The sequence below is a fragment of the Nothoprocta perdicaria genome, unplaced genomic scaffold, assembly GCF_003342845.1.
Source record: "Nothoprocta perdicaria isolate Ctin4 unplaced genomic scaffold, notPer1 scaffold_12, whole genome shotgun sequence".
Lineage (NCBI taxonomy): Eukaryota > Metazoa > Chordata > Aves > Tinamiformes > Tinamidae > Nothoprocta > Nothoprocta perdicaria.
Window position 1 is genome coordinate 1,747,582 of NW_020454316.1, and position 27,268 is coordinate 1,774,849.

The 27,268-nt window shown below is 44.7% G+C and overlaps 1 protein-coding gene across 1 annotated transcript; it reads right to left on the reverse strand.

The window, feature by feature from the left end:
- Nucleotides 1–1,302: 1,302 nt before the first annotated feature.
- On the reverse strand, nucleotides 1,303–22,044 carry C1QTNF8 (C1q and TNF related 8). Its single transcript, XM_026054223.1, has 4 exons — nucleotides 21,896–22,044; nucleotides 17,143–17,250; nucleotides 3,407–3,651; nucleotides 1,303–2,771 (listed from the first exon to the last, which is right to left on the reverse strand). Exons 2-4 carry the CDS (start codon nucleotides 17,196–17,198, stop codon nucleotides 2,224–2,226), a joined length of 849 nt encoding a protein of 282 aa, XP_025910008.1. The 5' UTR covers nucleotides 17,199–17,250; nucleotides 21,896–22,044; the 3' UTR covers nucleotides 1,303–2,223.
- Nucleotides 22,045–27,268: the final 5,224 nt, after the last annotated feature.

The following is a 27,268-nucleotide window of genomic DNA, read 5'->3' on the forward strand; positions in this document are numbered from 1 at the left end:
TGGCAGCAAGCAACTTTTCCAGAATGGGTGCAGGTTGAACCCAAACCCCCTCTGCGTGTGTGTGTGTTTTCCAGCGCTGGATTAAGCGCTGTCAATAGCTCCAGCTGGGTATGACATTTTAAGAGGCCTAGATGTTTTTCTGTTTGTAACTGTAGTCGATGCAGGGAGCTCCAGCGGGAGCGAGCCGAAGCAGTGCTCAAATCACTCAATACGTGACGTGTTGGACAGCCCCGCAGCGGGTTCAGCTGCACTGGATGATCCCTGCTCTGCCGCGGGCATCTCAGCCACATTCCCATGTCCCTGCCTCCCCAAACCCGGCCGTGCAGCAAGGTGTGACTTTCTGCAGCTGCAAAATCCAGGACTGAGTGAGGAGAGAGGTAGAAATGAAGCAAAAAAACCCTTTTAAGGCATGTGCAAATGCCAGCACCGAGGCCAGCTTGCTCAGGGCTGGCATCTCCCAGCTCCAGCTCTCGGTGCTAAGCGGCAGGCTGCAAACAAGCAGTGCAGCCATTAGGGCTTTTACCACCATCCTAATGGAAATCGCTGATTAGCAGGCTTTTTCTTTTTATTATTATTATTTTTTTAATCCTTAAAAAAAGGGGAGAAAAAGGAAATGCTGTGCAATGGCCTGGCCTAAGTCCTGGGGTACCTGTCAGCAGGCTAGCAGAAAATCTGCACAAAACATCTTTGTTGCCCCTTGACAGCACGTTTTTTAAAGCTGTGAGTTTCCCACTTTGCAGGTTGTTACCTGCTGTTTCAACGGCCCTGGACCCGTTTTCTCCAAGGTTTTATTACTATGCAGACAGGCTAGTTAAAAGTTCCTCTTTTCACTAAGGTTGTAAGACTTTTAAAAGATTTGCTATCTATTTTTCAGCAACAAGCCATTAACTTCTCTGCCTGCCCAGCTTTACACCAGATGATGGCTCTTCACTGGCCTGCAAGGAAAGGAATTGAAGGGGTCCTGGAGTCCTTTGGCATTAAATAAAATTGCCCCCCTGGATGATTATGTGGAACTAGATGTTCAGTCTACTGCTTTTAGTCCCGTACTGTGAAAAGCGAATGGAAATGAGATAAACAAAGGCCATGTACTCAAAGCAGTATCTTTATTTTTATTATTTTAGCTACTTTCCTGAGCAGCGGTGGAGAGGAGGCAAAGCAGCCTGCGCAGCAAGAGCTTGTGCTCTGTCCTTCATACAAGGCAAACAAGGGGGCCCGGGGAAGCGGAGCTGCTCAAACAAGGCTTCTTGCTGCTGCACGTGCCTTTCCACTGGCCAGGCAGTACATTTTACAAAAGTGAAAATCACTGTTTGCAATAAAATATTATTTTCTTTCTATTTTTCTTCTCCAATTTCTGGGAACGTGGATGCTGTAAGGTGGTAGTGTTCAGACATGCTGATGTCCTTACACTTCCACTCAGCAATGAGCACTTGCAAATCGGATCCTAGAGTAGAGCCCGCAGTTTTCACGGGAATATAGAGGTTTCCACCCGCGCTGAGTATTCTCATGGTTAAGAACACAGCAGTCCAGCAGAGTCGCTGTGTGCAGCAACATCTGTCCTTAAACTCTGTGCCTCTGAAAAAGCTTTGCCAGATCAGTGTGCTGTTATTTATGCAATTCTCATGTTCTCAGAACGTCGTATTACATGAAACGGAACAAAAGTATAATTTAGGGTAAATGTACTGTGTGAAATATTCACCGTGCTGCACTCTYGTCGCCCGCCCCGGCTGTAAGTGATAGAGTAGACTCTTCATCTTATTAGCAGTTCCTGCACGTTGCAAAGACGTCTTAGCAATGCTGTGGGAGTAATTACATTCCTTAACTAGCACCCAGATAACYGGTATTTGAAGATGGTCCTTAGATCTAATTAAAATGTCGTCTTTAAAGCAGAGCAAAGTGGTTAATTTTTTGCTCCTGACCTGGCAGACTAATCGGATGGAGATGTAAGTGGGGATCTCTGCGGTGCTGCAGGTTGGTGCCTCACGTGCTTCATCCCCAGGGCACGTAAGGACTAAAACCTTCTCCTTGCATCACCTCAAAACGTCACCCCTCCATCCACACTGGCACCTTCTTCTTGGACTATTCAGACAACCCCATCCATGGTCCAAGATGCTGCCAGTCATGGTCCTTCCAAGTAGAGCTGGACATGTGCACTTCTAAGAGGGAAAATGTTAATGCAGCTGACAAAATCCCTAAAAAAGCTTGGAGCCTAAAGCCGAAGAACAGCTACTCTACAGCTGGCTTGATGAGATGGCCATTGAAGATGATGTAAACATCAGACTCCTCACTATAGATGGCATTTTCTCGCTCTCGCTTGAACATCCGCACCCAGACCTCCTCTCCTTCCTGCAGGTCCAGCATCAGGCTCTGGCTCTGCATGATGCTCCGGTCGCTGGGCTGGGCGTAGAGGATGGCCACCTCTTTCTCGTTCTTCATCAAGTGCAGATAAGTCTCCTTGAAGTTCCAGGTGTGGACGTTGAGGCTGAAGTAGTAGATTCCTGGCACGTAGCAGAAGAACTTCCCCGAGAACATGTTGAAGTGCTTGTAGAGGTTCACAAACTCCATGTCAAAAGTGACATGCTGGAAATAGTCTGAGCTATGAAGGGGTTTTCTGCGACCCACTGAAAAAGCAGCATAGAGCTGCTTGCAGGAATGGCCTTGCGGGCCGGGCTGGCCTTTTTGGCCCTTTCGTCCATTAAAGCCACGGAGGCCTCTCTCTCCTTCCTTTCCCACCGCTCCAGGGTACCCTTTTTCTCCCATTTCACCCTTCTCACCTGTGAGCATAAAGGAAAACGTTGTCAGCCCCAGACATGTGAAGCCCCAGCTGGAGACAACCACGAAGTACCTGCTAAAATACCATTTTGACAACACAGGTATCTAGATGCCTTAGTTGGACATTATTCTCCTTCTAAATCTCAGCTTTGCGTCACCATGAGATGATGCTCTCTCAGTGACTGTCCACTTCTTGCATGAACGAGCTGCTCCTGACACATCCCAAGTGCGGGTGATCCTAAAGACATTAACAAGCTCCTAGTTAGTGACATTTTTAACAGTGCCTCTATGCCACAAAAATGTGACACAGAAAAAGTGAGTGTGCATCCATGTTCTTTATACCTTATTCTACCATTTAGCAGTTTTGAGATAACATTTGCAGCTGGTTTCTTGTGTGGTCTAACCTGAACTTTCAGTGACTCAGTTTCACATTGACTTTTTCTGAYGGATTAGAACTTTCTTGGCATCTCTTCTTGCTTGCACACCTTGATAACCTGTATCGTATCCCCCCTTGACTTTTTTTATTCAGTAAATCATACAAAACTGTTTTCTCAGCATGGGGGGCTAGCACACCTTGCAAAACAAGCGTGCCGAGGAAGCCTGGCAGGACGTGCCCGCGGCAGTCACCTTTACCCACCTTTGAGGATGGTGATATCTATGGTGGGCTGGACCTTGGGAAGCGAGTAGGTAGGGTCATTGCTCATCCTYGTGTAGCGCGAGGCGGGGACGGGCACGGGCTGCTCCGACGGGCGGCAGCAGCGCACGCACGAGAGGCGCCGCGGCTCCCGTCTCGGCTGCGCCGCGTCCGTCGAGGCGCCAACATCCGCCACGGACACCAGGAGCACGAGCAGCACGGCCCTCATGTTCCTCGGGCTGAGCCAGCTGGACCGGGCAAAGAACAGAAATGATTAACATGGTGATTCAAATCTGACGGGCCATCTGTTAATGTTACTGCAAGGGGCATTTCCTCGGATTAATTATTAGCTTATGTTGTAGTGGCACCAAGTGAGAGGCTGCAGTGGTGCCCGACTGCTTGCACGCAAAACAAAAGGCAAAGCCTGTCTTGCATCGCTGTCCATTGAGGTATCTGCTAAAAGACATCCAAGAAATACACACAAAATAAATGACTGTTGCATTAAAAAGCTCAGGCTGAGATGCTTGAGGAAACCGGGAGCAAGCTGCAGTTAAGGCACACACGCTGCCTGGATGCTGTGAAAGGCACTGGGTAAAACGCAAAAAGTGCAGCTGTTATTGACCATTTTTTGTATCATTGTCCTGAAAATGCAAATTCAGATGCAGGAAATGAAACCTGATTTAAAGAAGGATCAAACCAAACCTTCTGATTTGTTTTGAAGGACAAACATGAAGAGAAACTAAGCTAAACTAAACGAATCATCTCTTTGAATAGTTTCTCTATCTTTTGCTGGTAAGTGCTTTCCAAGGTGACTAGCCAAGTGGCTCATGTCTTTGGCCATATCCCTTTGCTGTTTCTAGCAGGAATTCTGTGTACAGTGCCTATTGGTATTTTCCAAAATGCTGAGTGGAAATCCAAATAGCTACAACAAACTCGGATCAAACAGGGATTTCCTCTGCCAAAACACTAGTTCTTGAGTTCTGCTATTGTATTTTCAACTGTGGCAGTTGAAAAGCAGTGGATGAAAAGAATGGACAAAAAGCGTTCCAGGTAGAGAACAGGAGGTGAGTTTTCCCACTAGCTCCTCACCTGCATCCTTCCTGGAATGGGACTAGAGACRGAGACAGGAGAAGGAATCCTCCTACCACACATAATTAGTTTCATTCTAGGGCTTGCAGTGGTGTTTCTCACAAGGCAGATTTTGGAATTGTGCCTTTCTGGACCTTCTCCAAAGTCCAATTAGTCAGATGGGCTCTTGTTGACTTCAGTCTGGGAACGGGCTTTTACAGTTCCTCTCATACTAGCTTTAGTTCCTGGAATAGGCTGGGAAGACAGTGGTTAGATGTCCTAATGGTTTTAGACCATTGAGGGTGGAGGGTTTCCTAGGCTGGAGCTTTACCAAAGCTTCACTGGGCAGAAAATGGACTGGTCAAGAGGATATGGAAAAAAAAGTGCCAACGGAGACAAGGGGTTTGGGCTGGCATTCCTGGGAGGTGCTTTCTTCTAGTTCTTACCTGCCCCAAAAGAACTGACATTCACACCTTTTATTATTTGGTGTAATTTAACTCCYCAGAAACCTGATGAATACCTATTAGCAGCAATATAATAACTTTGCTTCTGACAGCAGCTGAATGTTCTTTCATCAAATCTGTCATAACTTGGAATAATCTTTCTATTCATAATTGCACCTCATTCTAGGTACCAGGAGAAAGGATTAATAGTCTTTTTATATCAGTGTTCAGGACCTGAACTTTCATTTTCATTAGTCTTTTAAAATTTTCATTCTGTTTTTCAAGCAGTCTTTGTGTTGCCAAATAGGAACAGAGGTGCTACCTAAGTGCAAATGGCCAGAAGGTCCTAACTAAGCAACCCATATGTGACCAAAACAGAAAGCTTGCACTGTAGAGACCATTCAAGATCCCGATTTTTTTTTTTTAGTATCTATTCTGAACTCTAGATGGAGTTTTTTGCATTTGCATAATGTCTAAAGAAGATGCCACGTTCACTAGGAGTTCCAGGCAACTGGGGACCAACATTGTCCATGGGACTAGAAAGTATTTAGTCCTTCTCAGGAGTGTGGGTAGTCCCTAACCTGGGAATGAAGTACAGCACATATAAAATCTGAGGACATACTTGCTCTTAATGCCTTCATGAAGGGCTTATTAAAAAGGCTATTCATAATACGAGGAAAAGATTTATAAATATGAAGAAATTACCTCTATGTTTTATAGGCCATTATTCTCCTTAAGATAAATGATTTTCCTATTTTTAGAAGTCATCCACCAAGTGACTTAAAGACAAAAAGTCTAGGTAAAAAAAAAAAAATCACTGTTCAGGTTGTGCACATTTTATATTACTCTAATCTGGGCACCCATTGAGGAAATCGTGGCTACATGCATGATTCATGAAGAATTACAGCTCTAGTTATTGGCTAGAAATGACATTTGGAAAAAATGAGGCTAACTGGACAAAAATTCCATCAGTCTTGAACAATCTAGAAGTGATTCTCCTTCCTTTCTCCCCATTTTCCTTGCTTTTACATTCCAACAATCTTGCAGAAATAGTCAGCACTGTGACGGCTGTAGGGCCAACCTCATCCTTGTTTCCATGCGTGTATCAGACATTTTCCTCCCTACTGAAGGCAGTTGATGGTATAACAACATAGCAGAAACATGTATTTAGTTTGCACTATCTGTGGTTCAGTGAAATCCTCAGGATAGATACCAATAAACAGAATTTTAGACTTGAACTCTACTCRTAACAGTTTGAAGAGAACAGGAAAACACATAAAATAAATAAATAAATAAAAATAAGTGGAAAGAGAAGGGAGTCACGACTACTGGAAAATAAAATGACCTCAACAATACRTGATTATATTTGAAAGGCATTTAGTATGGAACCAGAGGCCAGATGAAGGGAAAACCTCAGAACAGAGAAATCAAAACGTGCAAAAGCAAAGGGAACAAACCTAAGTTTGTAAGGAAATCATATCTGTGTGGAGAAAAAGGATTTGAGCCGTATTTCAGAGGAGCAGCAAGAACAACCCTCGTGGTGGTAAGGAAGTCAAATACGACACCCCAAAGAAAGAGATAAAAGAYAGGAAGATGGAACTAAAAGTGTACGATCTTTGCGATAAAGCTTGGGATCCTTCTGTGACCTTATTTTGTCACGCGTGGCAATGATGGATTTGCCTTCAGCAGGGCAGGTTTATCTTCTCCAGAAGACAGCAAACGACAGACTTGGATTGGGTCTAATGCGGACATGACTCACCAGAGTACAGATGGGGGAAGCTGTCTCTTCTGAGCATCACTCAGACTCTGCACCGGAGGGACATCCATCCTCCTTCACACACCGATGTGACATGCTCGTTAGTGCCTAAAATGATGCATTAGTACCACACCGAACGCCCCGAGCCTGCAGGGATGAGCACSTTCCTGCTTGGCCATCCTTCACGATACCCCGTGAGAGACAGACAGGAACATCCCGAAAATAACTGATGAAAACTGGAAGTATACATTCCTGTCTTGGCTTTCCATACCGGGAACCTGCAAATTGCAGCCTGGTTCATCTCACAACTTGTTTTTTTGTGGTAGGGAGAAAAACCCGGAGATGACAAAAAGCACCTAGACATCATAATGAAATGACTGGGAGGAAACTTTGGAGTCTAYAAATGTTTCACCTAAGGATCAGAGCGTGAACTTAGGCCTCCCTCTCTCAAAACCGTTGTGTTTTTTCTATTGTTTTTTCTCTTCTCCATTTCAGCCTCTTTTCTAGCTTGGATTCRTTCAGAGATACTTGAGCAGCTTGAAATGCTTCAGCTGAAAAGCTTGCCACAGTGCATAGAGAAAAAGGAAATTATTTTGGCATTCCTGAAGCTTTTGCAGAACGTTTGCAACCCAGGAAGTTTGCTGCAATGCTGCACGGCCAGACAAGAGCTCTTGGTCTCTGACCTTTCCCAGGCACCAGGCACGCAGGTCCTGCCCTTTAAGCTCAGCTCTCACAACAAAGGCTGATTTTCGGAAATAATATATGGAATATATGGAGCTGCTATCTGCACTTTGAGAAGATTATACATCCCTGAAATTCTTGTCATTGGGAGATTTTGCTGCTAATTCCTTTAATGTTTGCTGTCTGTCAGACTTGTCTGCAGGCTCTGACATTGACACCTCCTCACCATGAAAGTGGGACATCAGATGTTCACTAAAAAGCTTTTGGACATTGTTTCTGAGCCAGTTGGATTGCAATAGACAACTCCAAGGTGAACAGTTTGCTKTTCCTATAACAATTTAAAGTCTCCCCACTCCAAAAATGTGAAATGTAGCACAGCCTGTGGCCTCTAGAAGCAGAGACAGGACAAAGACCAACAACAAAAATGTAAAATTAATATCAGGAAGTAGAATTTCTCCATGTGTCAAAGGGGCATATCTGCCTTTAATGATATTTTGGCATACGAAATGAAAAGTTATGAACCATGAAATGAGACATCTGAACCTGATGAAAAGGCAATTAATTTCAGAGGGTTTTGTCTCGGGGTGTATATGACAATGATGATGGTTAGTGGCTGTTTGCGTTTTTGATCAAGTTAGAATAAATGTTACTGAAGGAGGACTACTGAAATTTAACAAAAAGTTCCTTTGACTCAAGCTGCCTTTAGCTAAGGTTAAAAATACTGTTTGATTCTTCTGTCCTTTTTTTTTTTTTTTTTTCCTCCTCTGAATTACTGAGTAGAAAGACAGGTTTAAAATATTAGTAGAAGGGCTGCGCTCAGGTATGTCTGTCTGACCCAAAGCAGAAAAAAAAACAGTCTAATGAAAATGTCCATCTTTTTGCAATAAACTCGAGCATTCCTGATCTTCAGATCCCCTTTCTTTAAGTGAATGCTCTTCTTTCTAAACAGAAAGAGTGATATAAACTCAATAAAAACCACCTGCACTGGCAGGGCACTGGTGAGAATGCTATTGCACTAAAGACACTGCTGTATCGTTACTGTCAAGTTCAATCCAGGCCAGAATACAGGACTGAATAGTACACTTTTGTTCTGCATTGACCTTAAAAACACCCTACATTAAACAAAATTACACAAGCTTTTTATTTACCCATTTCTTTTGCCTGCCATTAACAACCTGCATCCAAAGTGCTGAATTTCCAGCAACACCTGGCATTCCCAGGGTCTATGCCAGCAAAAAAAGCTTAAGTTCTTTCCATGCAGGGTTTTTGAGATGCCACAAAAACCCTGCTAGGGAAGTGCAGAAACCATTAGTTTCAGCTGAGCATGTTAAATGAAGTGGTTCTTTCTTCCCATGTTCAGCTTCTTATTCAAATATATTCTCTTGACACTAGTAGAGCTAGAGAGAGGCTATTTTTTTTATAGCTCACGTTTGAGTTTACTCTTATAATTCAAAGGCAGTTTTATGTATGAAGTGTATTTACTCATTACTCAGGTTTTTAATGACCTCCTTCATTAAGGAATTTTAGCACTTCCCTACAAAACAACAAATCCGGGCTACAGAAAGGACAAGAAACCCCAGAAATACCTGCAAGAGTAGCTAAATTGCTCTGCAAACAGAGGAAACAGGTCCTTCCCTTTGATCCTGCATCTCTGCATCCACGAGCTGCAGGACAAGGGAGTCTAGAGCCTCAACCAAGAGATGCTCCCCAGGGTTGACAACACTAACCCTAACCCTTGGTCAAACTCTAACCTTGGCCCACCTGTGTCTGGGAGGTCTGCACTGCCCTACAGGCATAACACGGTGCCTTGGGCATTGCAAGCCCCTCTACGGTCTTGTGCCCTTGCACATTAAAGGCTGAGGTTCACCTAAACCTGCCTCTGGGAGGTATAGGCTCACCTCACAGGGAAGCTTGCAGAAGAAACCCCACTAACGCACGTGCTGAGACCACAYGCTGCAATAATGAGACGGCATGAGCCAGAAATTGTCTGATTCCCAAGTGACTCCTTTTCTGCTCATGTTCTGCTCTCCAGGACTTCCCTCAGTACAGCAATCTATGACTAGGCTCTGACTTTGCTTTAGATTCACTGCACACAGGACAACATCAGCCTCTGCCTGTTTTAATTAGTGATATATCTTGACTAGCAACCCGAGAGTGCAGTTAAGGCTAAAGCCCTTTTTGCACGGTAGAGATGGAAAACACATGGATGTGTCAGCCGCGAACCTCGGCATCATTCCAATGATGGAAAACACTCCAATTCCGCCTATTTTTTTTTTTTTTTTTTACCTTTTGTCTTCTTGCAAGTCCCGATCTGCTCAGGGCTCCAGCCTGCCTCGCTTGCTCAGCAGCAGGAAACAAGGGAGCGTTGGGGCTGGTTTTGTTTGAGCGCCGACTTCCTCTTGCAGGCAGTTTGCAAGGGATTTATTTTTTCCCCAGGAGAATCTAGAATTTCCTCATRAACAATTCATTGCCGAGAAACCATGAGAGGTTGGCAGAGCCCGTCCTTTTTCCCAAGGCAGAGTCCCGAGGGCGGCTGCTCCGACCACGGCAGCTCGCGGTGCAGCCCGGGGCTGCTCCTCTCCTCCAGYGCGAGGCCTCAACTGGAGCCACCGCCAAGATCCTTGGAGCAAAGGGAGCGCCAGGAGCCCGTGTGCAAGCGGGAGAGCTTGGAGATGGGAGCGCTTGGATCCTCCAAAGCGGTGTGGTCTAAAACTTTCCACTGTCGGCAGATGACCTCCGCTAACGCCCGCTTGACCGCAGTGTTTATATGAAAAACTGGGGATGCTCGGAAGAGGCGCTGGGAAAGCCAGGGAAATGTAAAGCTGCTGCTCATGCGGCCAGTGAGCCTTGGGCTGGCATGGAGCCAACTGCAGGATTTGCCCATGGAGATGTGCAGGAATATCCATCTGCATCCGCAGCTTGCAAGGGGCTAGGTGAACTTTTAGCCAGGCACGGGTCAGTAGGATTATTGCTCCCTCTCTAACTACCTGTATTTATTTTTTTTAACATAAACCTGCTTCCAGTGCAGGCAAATTGCCTTAATGCCCCTGTCCAGCAAGGAGCTGCACTTGCTTTCACATCCCTATGAAAACCCCTCTGCTTCCATGGGTGTGCAGCCCTGGAGCAGCAGCTGGGGGTCCCTGCATGCTCCGACCAGCATCCTCCTCCCACGCACAACCTGCCCACCAGGAAAGACAAGGCTCCCGAGCAAACTGTTCCTGCACCCACCTCAAACTCAGGAATTGTTTGGCTTTTATGCAGGACCTACAGACACTGTATGGACAAATGAGGGGTGTAAGCATGGAAATGCTTATGTGCATGCAGGCACCTAAACCTTCCTCTGGCTCTGCATTTCATGACTAYCTCAGCACAAACGTAGAGGAAAAGGAGCTGCTGGTTCCTAAAGAAATAGCTCTTGCTCTTATTCCCCTTTCCCTGCCCATACACCCCATGCCARGAGCCTGTCTGCAGCATCCTGGAAGCGGCGCCTGAGGCCAGGCGGGTCCTTGAACGTGGTCCCATTTGCACAGACAGTGATTCAGCCCTGCTAAGCAGCAGCACAAGATACAGTGAAGTCATCTGAGGGGCAACCGCTCACATGAAGTAAGTTGGCCCGGCCCCAGCGCGCCTTTCCCAGCGGAAACTCCATCTTCCCATAGCATGCCATTGACAGCTCGGTCGTGCCGGGGAGCTGGGTTCCTACATGCCCAAATAGCACGGGGAGAGGGGAGAGGTTTCCCTCAACAGTTAAACGCTTTGCTGTCGCAGGCCCATGGGAGCTGCTCCGGTCCCCAGTCCTGCCGGGATCCTGGGCRCCGCAAGGCTCCTCGCCCCGGCCGACGGCTCCGGTCGGCTCTGCTGGCACCGCRGCACATTCCTGCCTGCTGCTCCGGAAAGAGCTTCCCGGCGAGGCGGGAGACGCGCAGTCCCTTGGAAGTTTCCACATCTGCGGAGGGCTCCAGGATGCGGAGCTCATTCCTCTCCGTCAGGGCTGGGAGCTGCAGCAGCCGAGCAGGAGCCGCGGYGCGTCCCGGCACAGCGGGACAGGGCCCCATCCCGCTCGGCTGCGGCCAGGAGCAAGGGCAGCGCGAGGAAGCGCTCGCTGCGCCGCGTGCAGGGCGATTAGTGACGTGAGGAGCGTCAGCAGGGACACAGCAAAGCCAGCCCGGCAATAACCTGCCTTGCACTTCTCTTGCCTGCTCAGGGGCAGAGACAGGGAGACGGGACAGAGCGCACCTCTTTTTTGTGACTCACCCAAGCAAGCTGCTTCTGCAGGGTGGGAGCACTCGGCTCCCTAGGTCAATAGCATTTTTTTCTCCCATYCATTCAACTTACCTCGTGAGTCAGAATCCCTCGTCTCTTAGTTTCCTTGCTGCTGCTTAGAAACTTTCATAACATGAAAGCTGCTCTTCATCCAGGTTTTCAGTCTTCAGTGGCTGCTGCAGCTTCCTAGCTGRAATCCAAATGAAACAGCGAATGTCCACCCGGCTCCTTATGAAGCCCAGCAGCCAGGGTGTTCGCAAAAGCACCGCTTTTTTTCTTGTTTTTTTCTGCTTGCATCAACTTGTGCCGGGTTCCTGATCCTTCATCCTGCTACAGTTCCCTTAGCACTTGCAGCTYGTCTGGTGGGTTGCACAGAGCCTCTCACAATGATGGAAATGAAGAGCAAAAAAATTCATGCTTAAAAAAAATAAAAAAAAGAAGAATCAAATACCACAGATCTGAAACCACAGTCACTGTTCCAGCCAAGGGAGAAACTGCTGTGATGAGATGGAAATAATTTTTCTTTAGACAATTCCAGCATCTTTTTAGTCAGCAGAAAGGAAACTCAACTCCCCAAAGCAGAACCCGGGCAGTTTGGGCTTTCGTSCACTCGCTGCAGACGTGGCCGACGCTCCATGGGGTGCTGCAGCCCTGGAGCTGCCTTGCACTGACTTCAGGTAAGGGACAAGTGCTAGCAGAGGATTCCTGCTGCAAAACAACTGATATCATTTTACTCTTATAAAAACATAATCGGAGCAAAGTGGTGCTTTCTGAGTGCTTTCCCATCCCTGCTTACTTGCTGGCCAAACCCACACTGACGTTCCCGTGCCAGCCAAAGAAGCACGAGGCTGCAAGTTGCCACTATTTCCCACAGAGTCAGCTTCAAGACACTCTGACTACTCTAATTAACTGCAGTTAATTAAGGCAGTGCGTGCCAAGGGCATGCTTGGGAGAAGTGCGGAGACTGTCTCTGAAGTGGAGGGAGCCTTTTCCAAGCAGCCTCCAGCCTTGCTGCCAGCCTGGACGGTGAGCAAATCCTGCAGGAAAAGTGGGAGCTGCTGACGACAGCACAGAWGATGCACAACAAAATTGCAAATTTGGTCATTTCTAACCCTTGGGGAGGAAAAAAAAATGCACTGGTTCCTACAATGGTCCTCCAGGACACCAGAAGGAAAAGGTGGGTGCCCTTGGTCCCTCATGGTCCTTTAAATAGCCACCCCAACTGGTTCCCCTGCAYGCTGCCATCCCATCCTGGCCTCAAGCGCTTTGCTACCTGCCTGCTGTGCATGAGAGCTGCTCTGTGCTCTTGCCAGGCCACGTCTCTTCTTTTGGAAACAGTCTCTACCTTATGCAACCAAGGAGGAGGTGGGAGGCTGTCCTGGGAGCTCCTCTCCCTTTTCAAGCCCCTTCAGAGCTTCCCTGTCCGCAGGCAGCATCGCAGCTGAGCGGCTCAGGGTGCTCTGCAGCCCTGGCTGTGGGTGCTGCACGTGGGAACCCGCAGCCTCCTCAGCTGTCCTGCATCGTGGCTCATGTCACCTGTCCCGACACAGGGCCGATGTGGGGCTGCGCAGCGGAGGCTGGAGATGGGCACTTGGTGGAGATGCAGGAAGGCAGTCCTCACAAGTGCAAGGCAGCTTGGCACAGCTTGGCAAAATAAAAGGAAAAACACACACAAAAAAACCATTTTAAGCTACAGGTGGGCCAGGGCTACATAATCAGCAACTCCAATGGTTTGCAGATGGCTTTTGGTGGGGGAACAGTTTTATGCTGGTGCTGTTACAAAGTGCTACTGGGTGGCTATAARGCACTGCACCTTCCAGAAATCCCCTGCTCCACATCTTTTTTGAGGTGCTCAGTGGGAGGAACAGGCTTTCTTAGGCTGCCTTTGAAAGACCTGCTTGCCAGCCTAAGCAACACAGAGCAAGTTAGAGACACTACAGAAAGCAAAATATCTCCTTTCTACCCAGTGCTCTGGCAAATAYGTGTAATTAATACCCTGTTAGTGCAAAGTATCTATATTAGTTTTGCTAAGAGATAGGAGATGTGTTGCATTGCATGTGCCTTTGTAAGGAGAATTAATGTAAGCAAAAATGCAAACAGAAATGCTAAAAGCCCTGGGATGGTAACACAAAAATCTGGATTTGGTTCCTGGTTCCTGATGGTTGTGGGGGACATTGGGTAAAGCGCCCTTCTCCCTAGCTGGGATGACACGTCTCCTCTCCCCTTCCTCACTGCCTATTTTTAGTTATAATCCGAGTGCAACCGAATGGAGCTCTGGTTTCAGGCAGGGATGTTAGCCAGCCCCTGCAGTGCACTTCTCTCTGGAAATAAAAATACTTTATAGATGTTATTCAGCAGAAAGGGTGTTTGGGGYCCTGCAAATGATCCTGGGAGGGGCAAAAAATGCACAATAATATTCTATATATGATATTTTTACTTTTGTCCTGAAACTTTGGACAGAAGAAAAACTATTACGGTAACAAGTGCCTGGCATCAGTCAGTCCCTCCTGATGAAACAGGCTTTTTGCCTCTTAAAACGACAGCCTCCTTTTTCTAAATAATAATTGTATTCAGGGAAGAAGGATATTTCTGTTTACAGAGTTGATTTATAAGGCTTGGCTTTCATTCACGCAGGGAGCAAAAAGAGTTGTAGGTTTGCAGCGAATTAATCAGAGCTCCGAGTGCTGTACAGTAGTGAGCTCAGGGCGTGCTGGGCCTGAGCGTCTCCTCTCTCTGCAGCGGATGTTGGGCTAAGTTATTGCAATGAGTTTCTTCCCTCCCAAAAAAGAGAGTAATCAAGACTCAGCTAGAAAATGCAGACATCTATGGCAAACTTAAGAGAAACAAATGACGGACTTGCAAACTCACTGTTGTTTTCCTTGCAACCTTGGCATGCAAAAGCGGTTTTGTCTTGAAGGGAGAAGATGTCTTCTTCTAATGCACTATTCTAGTGGTGTTGCGTCCCTGCTAGAGAAAGAGGAGTTTTGCCCACCTGGGAACATGTGCTTGAGGAGCTAGGCTTGGGAGGTGGTTCTTTCCATGCCTGTTAGAGGATGCACCYAATTCTCTGCTATGCTGCCCACCATGCTGCCCACCATGGTGAACACTTCAGTTGGGAAGGACAATAAATGGCTTCACATTAAGGCTGGAGTCCACATGCTGGGGAAGGTCGTGCAGCTCCGGAGAGTTTCTCTGAGTCTTGCCCTTGGGTTGTGCCGGCCTGGAGGGCTATGGCCATTCGTCTCCACCGGGTTCATCCTGCAAATTTGCAGTGCTAAAACCAGCTGCCTCATGGTTCTTGTTCTTTCGTCCTACATTTGTGGCTTCTGTGTGTTGCACGTGCAGCAAAAACAGTCACATCTCCCCAAAAATGATCTTAGTCACAATGTGGGAGTCCAAATACGTATCCTGGAGGCAAAGCTTCCTCCACTTGCCTAGTGGAATGCCAAAAAAACAGACCTGTTTGCTGCTGAAACCATGAAATTGTCCTGAAAGCCTCATGAAAAGCCTGGTGTACCTCGCTCCTGGCTGTTCTCCCATACTTTGAGGGATGGAGGGTAATCTGTCTGGAAAGTCCAATGTTGTGATTTTGGCACACACACACAAGACATTGGCTCACAGTAGCCAATGTTTGTGCCTCTCTGTTGAACCTGGCGCCTCTGAAGGCACAAAAGGAGGTGGGAACCCAACTCCATCACCTGAAATGCCCCCAGTCTCTGCAGGGATGTGTCTTTGGGAGGGCAACCCAAAGCTGCAGCTCTGCTTTCCTGACCAATGCCCAATGGGCATTAGAAACATCTGAGATACTCTGTTCGGAAACATGCCAGGGCTTTCTGCTTTTTGTTTTATTTTTTTTTAACATGAAGGCACTTTTTTTTTTTTTTTTTTTTTTTAACTTTCAGAGGCACTGTATGTAGTGGTTCAAGTTATGTGAGTTGTGAGCAGCTCTCTGAAGGAAAAGGCATATTTTATATGGATTTTTCCACAGCGCTAAACTCGGCGCGTGATGCGTGTTTGCTTTCTCTCCTCCTGTTCAAGGCTGAGGCTCTGTGCCATGACAACCTCTGCATCATGTGGCAGACACACAACGCTGATTCCTATGGAAACATTAAATATTAAACTAAATCTCCTTCTGGCTTTCTGCTGGGGTGTAATTATGGCACACGAGAACCTCCTGGCATTCACAAAATTCAGCCAGACGGCTCTCATGCTTAGCTAACAGCAGCGAGGATGCATGGGGAGCTGGGCGGGTGTGTGCAGAGCTGGGATTRATGTACTGCCTCTGCTAAACCCTAGAACTAAGTGGAAAAAGTGAAGAACACTTCTCTATGCATCGCTGTACTAGCCAGATATCTAAGGAAGACTTTTCAAGGCTTCAAATATAGTAATTCCCAACCACTAGCATAAAATAATACAATAATATGTATATATATGTGTGTGTGTGCAGGAGTGTGTGGTATTTTCCGAAAGCCTGACTGCACAAAGCCAAAATAATTACGAGCCAGTTGGAGTTCAAATAGCAGCATGTGAATGATAACTGRCAACTGTTTAAGAACTTACTGAATAACCTGAAAGCTATGATTTCATAATACAGTGAGAAAATATTTACAGCTAAAGCCTGGCTCCGAGGGGAAACGAAAGCTTTCTGGAAGAGAAAAACTCTGTAATAGATAAAAAGGGGGAACGGATGAGTTTCTTGCAGGCTGCTGGAAGCTTTGCACAGCTGCACATACAGACCAGTATTGGGAAAGGGCAAATGAGATGACCTGGATAAATACAGGTTAATCAACCTTGCGGTGAACTTGTCAAAATAACAGAATTGCTGATGATCCCTAATGAAGGGTTAACAGAGGGTAATGCAGCTAATGTCAATCAGCCAAGACTTGTGGGAAATAGATCTCATATAACTAATTTCTATTWTATTTTACAAGTTTACTTGATGCAGGTCATAGACTTTTGCAAAGCGCTGGTCATACCCTAGTAATTAAAAAAAGGAAGTGACACAAAGTCAAGCTGACATTTGCAACAACATATTCAGACCAAATAATCTGTCGTGCTGTCAGAGCTAACAAGGCATGATTTGATGAGGCCTGTTGAGAATGAGCTGGGCCAACTTCTCCAGTAACCTTCAGAATACCCAAATGGTACTCTTAAAATTCAATCTAGCTATAGTAAGCTGTGACATTGATTCATGACTAAACCTCATCTATAATCTGTCAAGCCTTAGACATTTAAGGCTGTATTCTGAAATCTACATTTTGAAATCCTGAAAGATTTGAATCTTGGCTTTGAGTTAAGCCTTTGTTAAACAGAAACAGGACTAACAGGGAGCATAAATACAACATCCATTTCCCCCTGTATCTATCTTGTCTTTGAGCAAGAAGTAGCCTTGTTGTGCTGAATAAGATCTTACACTTAGAGCATAAATCCATTTTAAATCACAGTTCTACTGTGATTAGCAGCAGTCAGTCTTTCAGGGCTTTATGTATGCAGACTTACATAATGTAAAAACATATTATCACACTTACCAAAGGATTAAAGCGATTGCAGAGTTGTTGCAGGGAACTTTGTTCCAGTAGTTCATGGATGTCTGGAGTGTCTAGCTCTGGGTTTCTAAATAGCTGGCAACCGGTTTCCTATATAATGGGAAGAAGTAGATTAGATTGATTACATTGATTCACCTAATAGTATTTCATGCACRTGAAACTCAAATTCTATTTGGGTATTTGGGATTGCCTGAACATAAGAAAACACTTCTTGAGGAGGTAAAATGTAACTTGACACAGTCCTTGCTCTAGGTGACCCTGCTTGAGCACCAGGCCATCTCCAGTGGTTGCTTCCAACCCCAACTATTCTGTGATTCTTTGGGACAGACAAGATACAAGGATACGAGAGAGGCTGGACACCTCTCTAAATTGCAGTTTTTTTCAGTTGCCACCAATTAGATGAGAGTTAATGAGGGATAGTTTGGCCTGGGCTCATCTGGGATTTACTACCAGCTTGTCCTCCCTTGCTGGGAGAGCTCCTCTATTTTCTGAACAGCTCTCTCCATTACTTAAGTTTTATAGGCTATTATGAAACCACACGACCAAATTCAGTGTGCAGTTAAAGACATGTTATTTAAAAATCCAGCCCAGTGAAGGACCCAGATCAAAACAGCTAAACTCAGGAGGGAGTCCTTGGCATACCATCATGTTTAGCTTTCAGACAGGTTTCACACACTGACTGTATTTGTATAGAAACCAAAATGACCTGAGAGGAAAAATATTTCTCTTTTTTGTTTTGTTTCCAGAACAAAAAAAAAAAAAAAAAAAGAGTTTTGATTTTTCACATTAATTTCCCCTTCAGTTTTGGATTGGTTGTAATTATATGGTACACAGCAAATAAATGATGATCTACCTGTGTGTAAATGACCTGGAAGTTTGCTTTAATCCCTTGGCAAGGTTCACTTGGTATGTCGTTCATCACACTGCTGCTCCTCGTTCCAGCAACTGGGCTCATTTAATTGCTAGGCGGAATGAAATAGCTTTACCATGCCTACTTATACAGAAGTAATGATGGGTAGAACCCTGTAGCACATAATAATTGCTATTTTCCACAGAGAGGCACATGTATGTTCCCAGAAAAATCTCTAAAAGTTCCTGAGAGCAAAATGGTTTATTTTGAATCGGCAATTTTCATGTCTAAAACAGTATTTGCTGATCAAATCAGCGGGCTCTGGAACACTGTTCTCCCCCTACCCATGCTCAGTGAGAGCAACTGCCTGCTCTGTCTGCTTTCCAGCTTAAGGACTTGGAGACTGTTTCAGCATTTTCTTGGATTAGGCTTCTAACGTACTCACTGCCTCATAAAAATGTCAGTCTAAAACCTACCTTTCACCTCAGACATTTCTTTTGGCTCCCACATTATAAAGGAAACCGAAAATAGATTGCAATGATTTTTCCCCAGGGAGATAAATGCAAGGGATGAATCCAGACCAACCCCTTTGTTTGAGGATGCCTTGCCTGGCCTGCTGGGATATGTCCTGATGATTTTGGCAGAATATCGACATGTGCCAGTCACTCCAGTGCAATCAATACCCTGACATTTCAGGTCATACTTGCAGACCTTTTCCCAGCACAAAAGCGCTTGTGCCACGTTTGCATGAAGGGTTTCATACCTCATCCCATCTCCTCTTTCCCTCTGTTCATCCTGATAAGCTTTTTGATGTCTCTGGGAGCACGTTGGCTCTAAGATCCTCTTGTAATGTCCAGCTTCACAATCCTATTAAACACTCCTTTCCTATCACTCCACATGCCTCACATTTATTTCCTGCTTTGTTTCAGACAGGGCTGTTTCAGACATCTTCAGTGCTGGCATATGTAAGTAAGAAACTATCTTACCACTCAACTGATGATGTGTATGTTCCTGGCTTAAATCAGAGGGAAATACACGAGCTTAAATCTTTCCACTGACACATAAGTTAATGCTTTTGATCTTTCATACTTGCCAAGGTAAGAGCACTCTTGCAGACAATTAATAGGACTTGAATGATAGATATGATTCATTAAGCTGACACGCTTTGGCCATGAATGCATCAGACAGGAATCCACGTGCATGAGGCATCAGGGAGTAGTGACTTGGATTGACCTAGTAAAATTTGGAGACTCTTGTTTTCATATTGATTTAGATCTCATTGGGAAGCAGAGGTAATGTTTTTGGTAGTGTAAGATTTGCAAGGAGAGAGTTCTCTGCTCATTCAGCTTGAATAGTTTGCTCCAAAGAACACTAAGAGGATCAGGGCTGGAAGAACAACACAGGTCCTCTTTCCATGCTGGCCACCAGTTTGAGGAATTCAGCATCGTGCCCTGTATCTACAGCTAGTCAGTGGTCAAAAACCTCATTTTTCTTCATGCATCTGTAGAAAAAGAAGAGGAAGGGCAGCATCCAACACTGATCTCTGGGAATGCTTGACATTGACATAGACTGTGAATATTTTTAGCATCCATGAGAACTTTTCCTTGCCACATCAAGACACCTGGGACCAGTCCTAGAACGTCAGTATAAGGGTAATTGCTTTATGATGGGAGAGCTAAGACACAGAAAGGTTAAATAATTTCTCTCTGTCTGCATAGTACAGCAGCAGCAAATAATCTTGGGAATAAATCTCAAGACCTTCCCACACCTTCCCAGGGCTGCCTCAGACGCTGTCACCAGACTGGCGCTGTTTCAAGGGCTAACTGTCATGTCTATTCCTCTTTAGCAAGTTTAATGGAGACACCTTGCTAAGGAATAAGGCAATACATTCTCTCCACGACAGTGGCATTCCTGGTGCCCTTCCCAGCTTGCCCAGTGCAGCTCCCATCCATCTTCAAATGCATTTCAGCACTACACAGTCAAAAGAGGTTACTGTCCAGGGYTAGAAATAACTTGTATGGCCAATAGCAGCTCTTTTAGAGAAGGCCTGGGTAAGGGTAGAAATACGCATATATTCTTGCTCTGAAATCTTGCTTGCTGCAGACCAGGAGTTACATCTCTTTGTTGCAGGGCAAGTCTCACTCAACAGGCCAAAAATGCAATGTACAGATGCTCAGAAGCAGAAACAACCTGTGAAGCAGCACAAGATTTTCCTCCCCACATASCAGGCAGGGAATTGCTATAGTAAGGTCTAAGCAACTTGCAAAATCAGTTTTTGGCAGTGAAGGGCATTCTGCTTGAGCTCTTTGATTCCCAGTAGCCTCTAAGAGATGCTATTAATAGCTGGAGAATTGATAAGAAACAAGGCAAACTGTTATTTGGACACCTGGGCGTTGAGAAGCTAGCCTTTGATGSAAACTCAGGCCCTTGAACTGTTTCCATGGAGTGGCAATGACTTTCATTCAGCATCTCTTAAGTTAATGACTTCAGGGTAGTTCGAATGGGATCAACGGGACAACTCTCAGGAGGTTGATTTTGTTTTTTCCTTAACATCAGTATAAGAGCAAAGCTGCTGGAGATACTCCCACTGTTATTGCAGGCAAATTCCTCCCTTTGACCGCCCAACTCTTTACAATCCTATTTATGCACAAGCACCACCAACCAAACGAGCAACTGTGGCAAGATGCTTTTTCAGCTGGACCTACTGCTCCTTTTATTAAATAAAAATTATGGCTCTCTGTTTTGACATTTCACTTTCAGCCACAAATCAAATGCACGGAAAGAAGACACACTGGTCCATTTGGCTGGTCATCGTGCCAGGAAGAAATGTCTACAACTGGTCTGTAGTGATGCTGTTGATTAGGCTGGGTTCCTGTCTCAGGTCTGTGAGCATTGATTCAGAAGCACAGAGAGGGGGGAAGCATCTGCCAGAGGCATAATGTGCAACACAGAGCCAGAACAGAATTGCCTGACCATGAACAACAATTGCCAACAAACAGATGTTGGTCTGGTCTTAAATTACATTGCCTGCAAGCCTGGAAAAGATACCAACTTATAAATAACAGTCTTTGGATCCTCTATGGCCTTGTATACTTAGGTCCCACCTTAGGGCAAATCAGTCTCAATAAAAGCTAGCTGAAAGTGTGATGTGAGCATGAGATCTTTAGAGGTGTCTGGGGTTAAGGTGTCTTGAGCTTCTTCATAGAAAAATTCTGTTTATTGAGGGGAATTAATCATTCTTCCTGCTTTGCACTTTGCAGAAGAAGCAGCCCTAGGTTGCAGGGCTCATTTCTCCTCCYGGATGGGACCATCCATCCAGCAGCGTGGCGGCCCTGCTCGGTGCTTGCAGATGGGCTTGCCACATGCAAGGGGCTGCAAGCACGCAGCCGTCAGAGCCTGCAGACCTCGGTTTGCAGCGACCGTGTTTGGCTGACACAGCCCCTGGGGCATCCTGTGCGTGCAGGCATTTGTGAGCGCCTGTTTTTGCATATTGTACAAGCAGAAAAACAAATGTGTCATCTAGCATTTTGAGAAGCGGGGAGGGGACCTGCTAGTGCAACTTGCCTACGGACTAACCTGAAAAATTGTGTTACAATTTAATGTGATGGAAAGCTACAATTAGCTTTAATTAAGGCAGCCTCATTGCCTTGCCAAGAGCAGAGCTGCTGTCAGCTCCATTTTCCTACCTTTTCACGGCACAAACATGGTACAATTCAGCAGCTTAATGCTCCTGTCACAAAGTCCTCCCCACATAGTACTGATGAATGGGCTCGGAGGATTTATTACGATTATGGGATCCAGAAACACCCCCRGTTCTGGGAAACCTGTACTATACGGTGTAGAAATTAGGAGTAAGGAGAAGTCAGAGAATAGATAGTCACATACGGCAGAGTAGAGACCAGGGATGAGCCCGAGGTGATGCAGTCTCCTGGTAAAGCTGGGATAAAAMCTCCTTCTTCTTCTGATTTAACAGTAGTGATGTATCCATTAGACCACAAAAGACACTGCCTTCAGGCATCGCAAACAGAGTATCGTTCCCTGCTTTATGGTCTGTGACATAGAGGATCTCGGTGACATTTCTGAGCTGTTTCTGAGAACCTTTAGTGAAAGGGTGGAAAACATACATTAGTATAAAGTGTATTTCATGAAGTTTTGTCTCAGCCAGTGAGCATCTTCAGGTTTCCTGAAAGAAGATATAAGACTTCYTTAACTTCCCATTTTTTGAGTTTAATCTTCTTTCAAACAATTTCATGCACAGATAAGGCATGTAACCTGCACCTGCCTTGCAATGAGTTTGCATTTCTCCTCTTTGATAAAAGCCAGGTCTCTTCTCCATATAGGATGCAGTCACGACCACAGAAATTATTCCCATCTATGATGTGCTGTATTCAATGAGCAGAGATGGTCTCTTGTAATTAAATGTAATTTCTCTGTTGCCTCAGAGAATATAGAATTTTATCTCATTAGTGCAATCAGCCTTTTATGACAGCAGAATAGGATTTTAGATCTGGGTTGCAAAGGATACTGATTTGTGCCATTTTAGGTCACAATATTCACTAAGAAAATCTCTGGTGCAGTTGATGGATTCACATTAGAATATCTATCTCGAGTCCTGCCTGAAATCAAACATCTTTAGGAATTAACACAGTTCTTGTGAGACCGTGAGGGTTTTTCATAATGTCACAACATCTGTCTGCACACTATTAAATTTAGCCAGGAATTGGATTATCTTGTGTCAGAAATATTATTTTCTTATTTCTGTCAAGCAGAAAGGAATTAAACTTATAAAAAAAGAGGAAGTATTGCAGTCCAAATATAGTGTTTTATGTGAATTTCAAATTTCAAAAGGTATTTGTACATAGAATCCATTTCAGAATAAAAAAAAAATGCATGCATTTTATTTGGAAAGGGTCAGAACAGGGCATTTTAATATGAGATAGCTTTCTCAGCTCTTCCACAGAGCAATGCCAGGCTTTGAGGAGCAGAACTCAGGTGCCCGGCAGTCCAGTGGCTGCCAAGGTATTTGGATCCATACAGATAAAATGTCCAGTTCACATCTACCCTGAGATGAGCTGAAGGGAAGAATTTGAACAGCAGAAAAACAACTAGCCAAGATGCTGGCAACTATTGCATGTTGTTGCTGTTAACAGCTTATTGATGGAACTAAGGCTTTTCTTTCCATTATTATCATTCAGGATCCGTTTTCCAAATTTTACTAATTTGTTTGGTCATAACTGTTCAATAGATCTTTCCTGCAAATATGTTTCAATCTCTGGGTTATTCACAAACGTGTTTGATCAATGTATTTGTGTTTGCTTAATGAATTCCAGTTGTTCATTAGTGCACCTATTGTATGCTATTACTTCTATTTCCTAGCTGAATGCTATAAAATAAATACATTAAATACAAAAATTAAAAAAAAAAAAATGGAGAAGAATCAAGTTTCACTGATTTTTCAGGAAAAAGGTGTAAAAAACACATGGGCTTTACGCTGTAGAGGGCAGTGRTATCCCATCTGGAGGCAGAGCAGTGGTGTGGTGGCTCAGCAAACAGCTTGTAACCCTAATTTAAGATGAGTGRAAAACATGGGAAAAAGTTTCAATGTTCCCATTTCCAGGAAATGATAAATCTGCTCTATAGASCCTATTTCACCAAGCAATGCCCTCCTCACTATATAAGCCTCAATTATGGTAYAGAGCTTATATTTCAAGCCGAGCAGAACAGAAAGCAGATTTCCTATTTCCTCTAGGAGCCTTTGGGATTTCTGAGTGGTCTCCCACTCTGAATAGGAGTGCAGATAAACACTTCAAATATCCCTTTTTTGGTGAACTGTAATCACCASACTTTGGGGTCAGATGGGATACTGTGTTCATTTTAACTTTTATTGCACCTTAAGCAAGAGAAAGCCCCCGTGTCCTCCAGGCAGGAGGAACCAGGACTGCAAACTGGGGAATATTTCACTTCTTATGTTCTGATTCCGCAGCACATTTGTGTTTGGAATATATTTTTCAGGTCGTTGATGCACCTTCTCTTTGAATCAGATAAATACGTGGAAGGTGCAGTGATATTCAGGCGACGTTAAGCACCAGTTCTACGATCACAGCAAATCATTGCAGTCCCCTGAGCTTGCTGACAGTGACTTATTTTTCTATTTTTAAGTGCTTCTGTTTATGATGGAGAAGTTTACAGGATGATAAACAGGATAAAAAGCCAGGCTGAAGAATCTGATTACTGTAAAATCCATTTAATTCAAGTATCCCAGTTATTTCTATTATGGGACATGTTAGAAATAATTCTACGTCTTGAAGTAGTTTAAAGAAGATCCATTTTCAAAGGGAAAAAAAAGCCCTTCTCAAATTCATTTTATTGGCTTCTTGGACAAAGCATGAAATTAGGAGCTTATCCTAAAATCACTGAAATTGAAGACAGGTTTTTCTTTTGACTTTAGTGGGTTATAAATCAAAGTGGATGTGAATAGCTGAGCAGTATCATTGTAATGGATAGCTGGTACAAGGAAGAGTGATGGGGCTGGAGATGTGTAATACCAATAAACATATGGGTGTCACCAGACAAATGATAATGYTCTGTTGGGCTAAGCAGCAGAAATGTCTCCTGAAAGCTTCAGTGTTCACCAAAGAAGCTTCTGAATTGAGATTACTTTTCCAAAACTGATTTATAGATGTAAATTCTGCTCTCCAAAGACCTTGAAAAGTGGTATAAGATGGGGGGAAATGGACAATGTCTCTTCTTTTAATCTAAAAGGAAAACTCTGAATGTACCTSTCATGTTATGGGAGGTGGCAGGAACATCTTCCAGTGCTCCAGGGCTCCATTTGAGGCTACCAATGCTTCCCAACATAAGTTTTGCTTTTCAATCACACCTTTCTTTCCTGATAGGAAATTCTCATTAGCTTTTACTGAATTTACAGGATTTTTGATTGTATTCACAATACTACTCCTAAAGAAAGTCTAAGTTTTAGCATTTTAAAGGAGAAAGCTTCATTTCTGCATGGGGACTAAAATTTCTCTGAGTTCTTGCTTCTCTGATATTTTGTTCTATTGCTTTTTATTTTACACTTCATTCAGTGTACGTGTTTTTCAGCAGCTGCCAGGAAATGATCACAAGGAAGCTGCAAATAAACTCGCTGCATCAAAAGAAAACAAAAACTATTTGAGAAGTAAATTAGAAGTAAAATGTACAAGAGGTGGCAATTAATAAAACAACAAAAAAAAATTTAATGCTAAATGGCTTTTAGCGGTATTTTAGAAATGTGAAAAAGGGAGAAGCATGGTGGCCTTTGCTCTTATTATTTATATGATGGAAAGGATTATATTTTCACATTATTATTGTCGCTGTTGCAGCAGAGTTAATTCTAGCTGCAAATGGATAAAGTATTTTCCCAGGCTAGCAGCAACCTGTGCTGCTGATTCTCCTGCCCCAGGAGGAGGAGGAGTTTTCAACAACAAAATTCTCTGTGTTTTTCCACCCCACTGCTGTTCATGCAGTACCAGACCCAGGTCTGGAAATGGGCGAATCTGTCTGAACCCGGTCCCCGTGGAGCATTAGGCTCATGATGACCTGTCTTCAGATTACTAGAGTTGCCTCCCCTGAGTGCTTCTTATCTCCTTCTTATCAGCACACATTAATTGTACCCTTCATCTGAATAACCCATCTCTGATAAATACCAGTTTTGCATGAAATAAGCCCCGTGAGGCTCAGCTTCTGGGGTACCAAAGAGGAAGAAGGGCCCATTTTTCAGACTTGATCAGGTAGGAATGCACTAGGGAAACCAGGAGGAGCAAGTGCCACGGAAAAACATGCACCAGGCTCTTTACCTAATGAATGTTTAAATCTCTCTTCCTTAATTTGGTGATTGAATTTACTTCTGAGTTTAACTGATTAAAGGACAAAGCGAAACAGAAGAGGATCGCATTCAGTGGTGGAAGGAATAATTGATCCTATGTGATAGATTCAGGGTTAAAATGACCATTTTTTTCCAAAGAAAACATAGCCATCCATTAAGTTTGTTTAAACCTAATTTATTAGGCATTTTATCTCTCCTCAGAAGCTCTAAAATTCTTTCTTAAGAGYTGCCTTCACTCTACACTGTCCCTTTCTCTTAATATTTTCTCCAACTAATGCATCTTCCCATGCATTTACAATCTGATCCTAGGAATATTGATATGCTAAACTGACCTATCGATGGACTCTGGGTAACGAGCTCTGCACAGCRAAGCACAGACCTTGGTTAAGAAATCTGGATTGGGCCATTTAAATAAAAACATTTTACTTTCCATTGTTAGCAAGAAGAACAATATTTGAATTAGCATTCAGGTTTGGTTTAAATGTAAAGTCAATAATTGCAGATAGTTAATTTATTCAAACAATTCCTATTCCTAATTACTCGCAAATAATATTATCTACATAAATCTCCCTTGAAGAAGCATATGAGATATTATTTTTTAATGGTCTGACTAAGAGAGAGACCATTAAAGCTTGAAACAATGCACGAGTCTGCTGGTGCTTCCTAATAATTAGAGCAAGCCAAAATAACCCCAAGAGCTGCTCTGATATCTGTTCTTACCAGCCCTCGCCTTGTTTTTCCCCAAGGCAAAACAGCTTCTGTCAGCTGTGAGCCTCTGCCCTCCTGTCTAACACTAACCTGCTGCAATGGAAAAGCTCAGCTGGGATGTGGGAATTCATTCCCTCTGGACGCTGCGTGGGAGGAGGATCACCCCCTGCTCGCTCCTGGGGCACCGGCAGCTCTCTGCTCTCTGTCCCGCGGCGCGGCAGGACGGATGCTGGGCTGGAGCACCAGGCGGCAGCCGGATCTCCGGGGCAGGCTGGCACACGCCAGCAGTGCCTGGGTTGCACAGAAGCAGCACGTGAGTCCCGACCTCGCCCCCGGRGTGCTTTATCTCCCAACACTTCTCTCTTCCTGCCCACCAAGCCTGCTAAGGGCGGCTGATCTCCTCATTTATTAAACCCTGCGCCGAGCTCTCCTGAAGCTTTGCAGCCTCACCACGCACCTAGGAGGATGGCATGGTCCCGCTCAACGTTGCTTTCACCCCATGGCCCGTCCCGGGATGCTCTGAAGCTCCTGCTGACCCGCACTGCAGCCTCCTTCAATGTCCAGGCTATCCTTGCATGGCCTCTTTCCAGCCGGTGACGGGAGGAATGGCCTGGAAGAGTCAACACTGACAGCAAAAGCGACTTCACCTGCAGACAGGGTCTCACCAAAAACACTGGCTTTTCTTT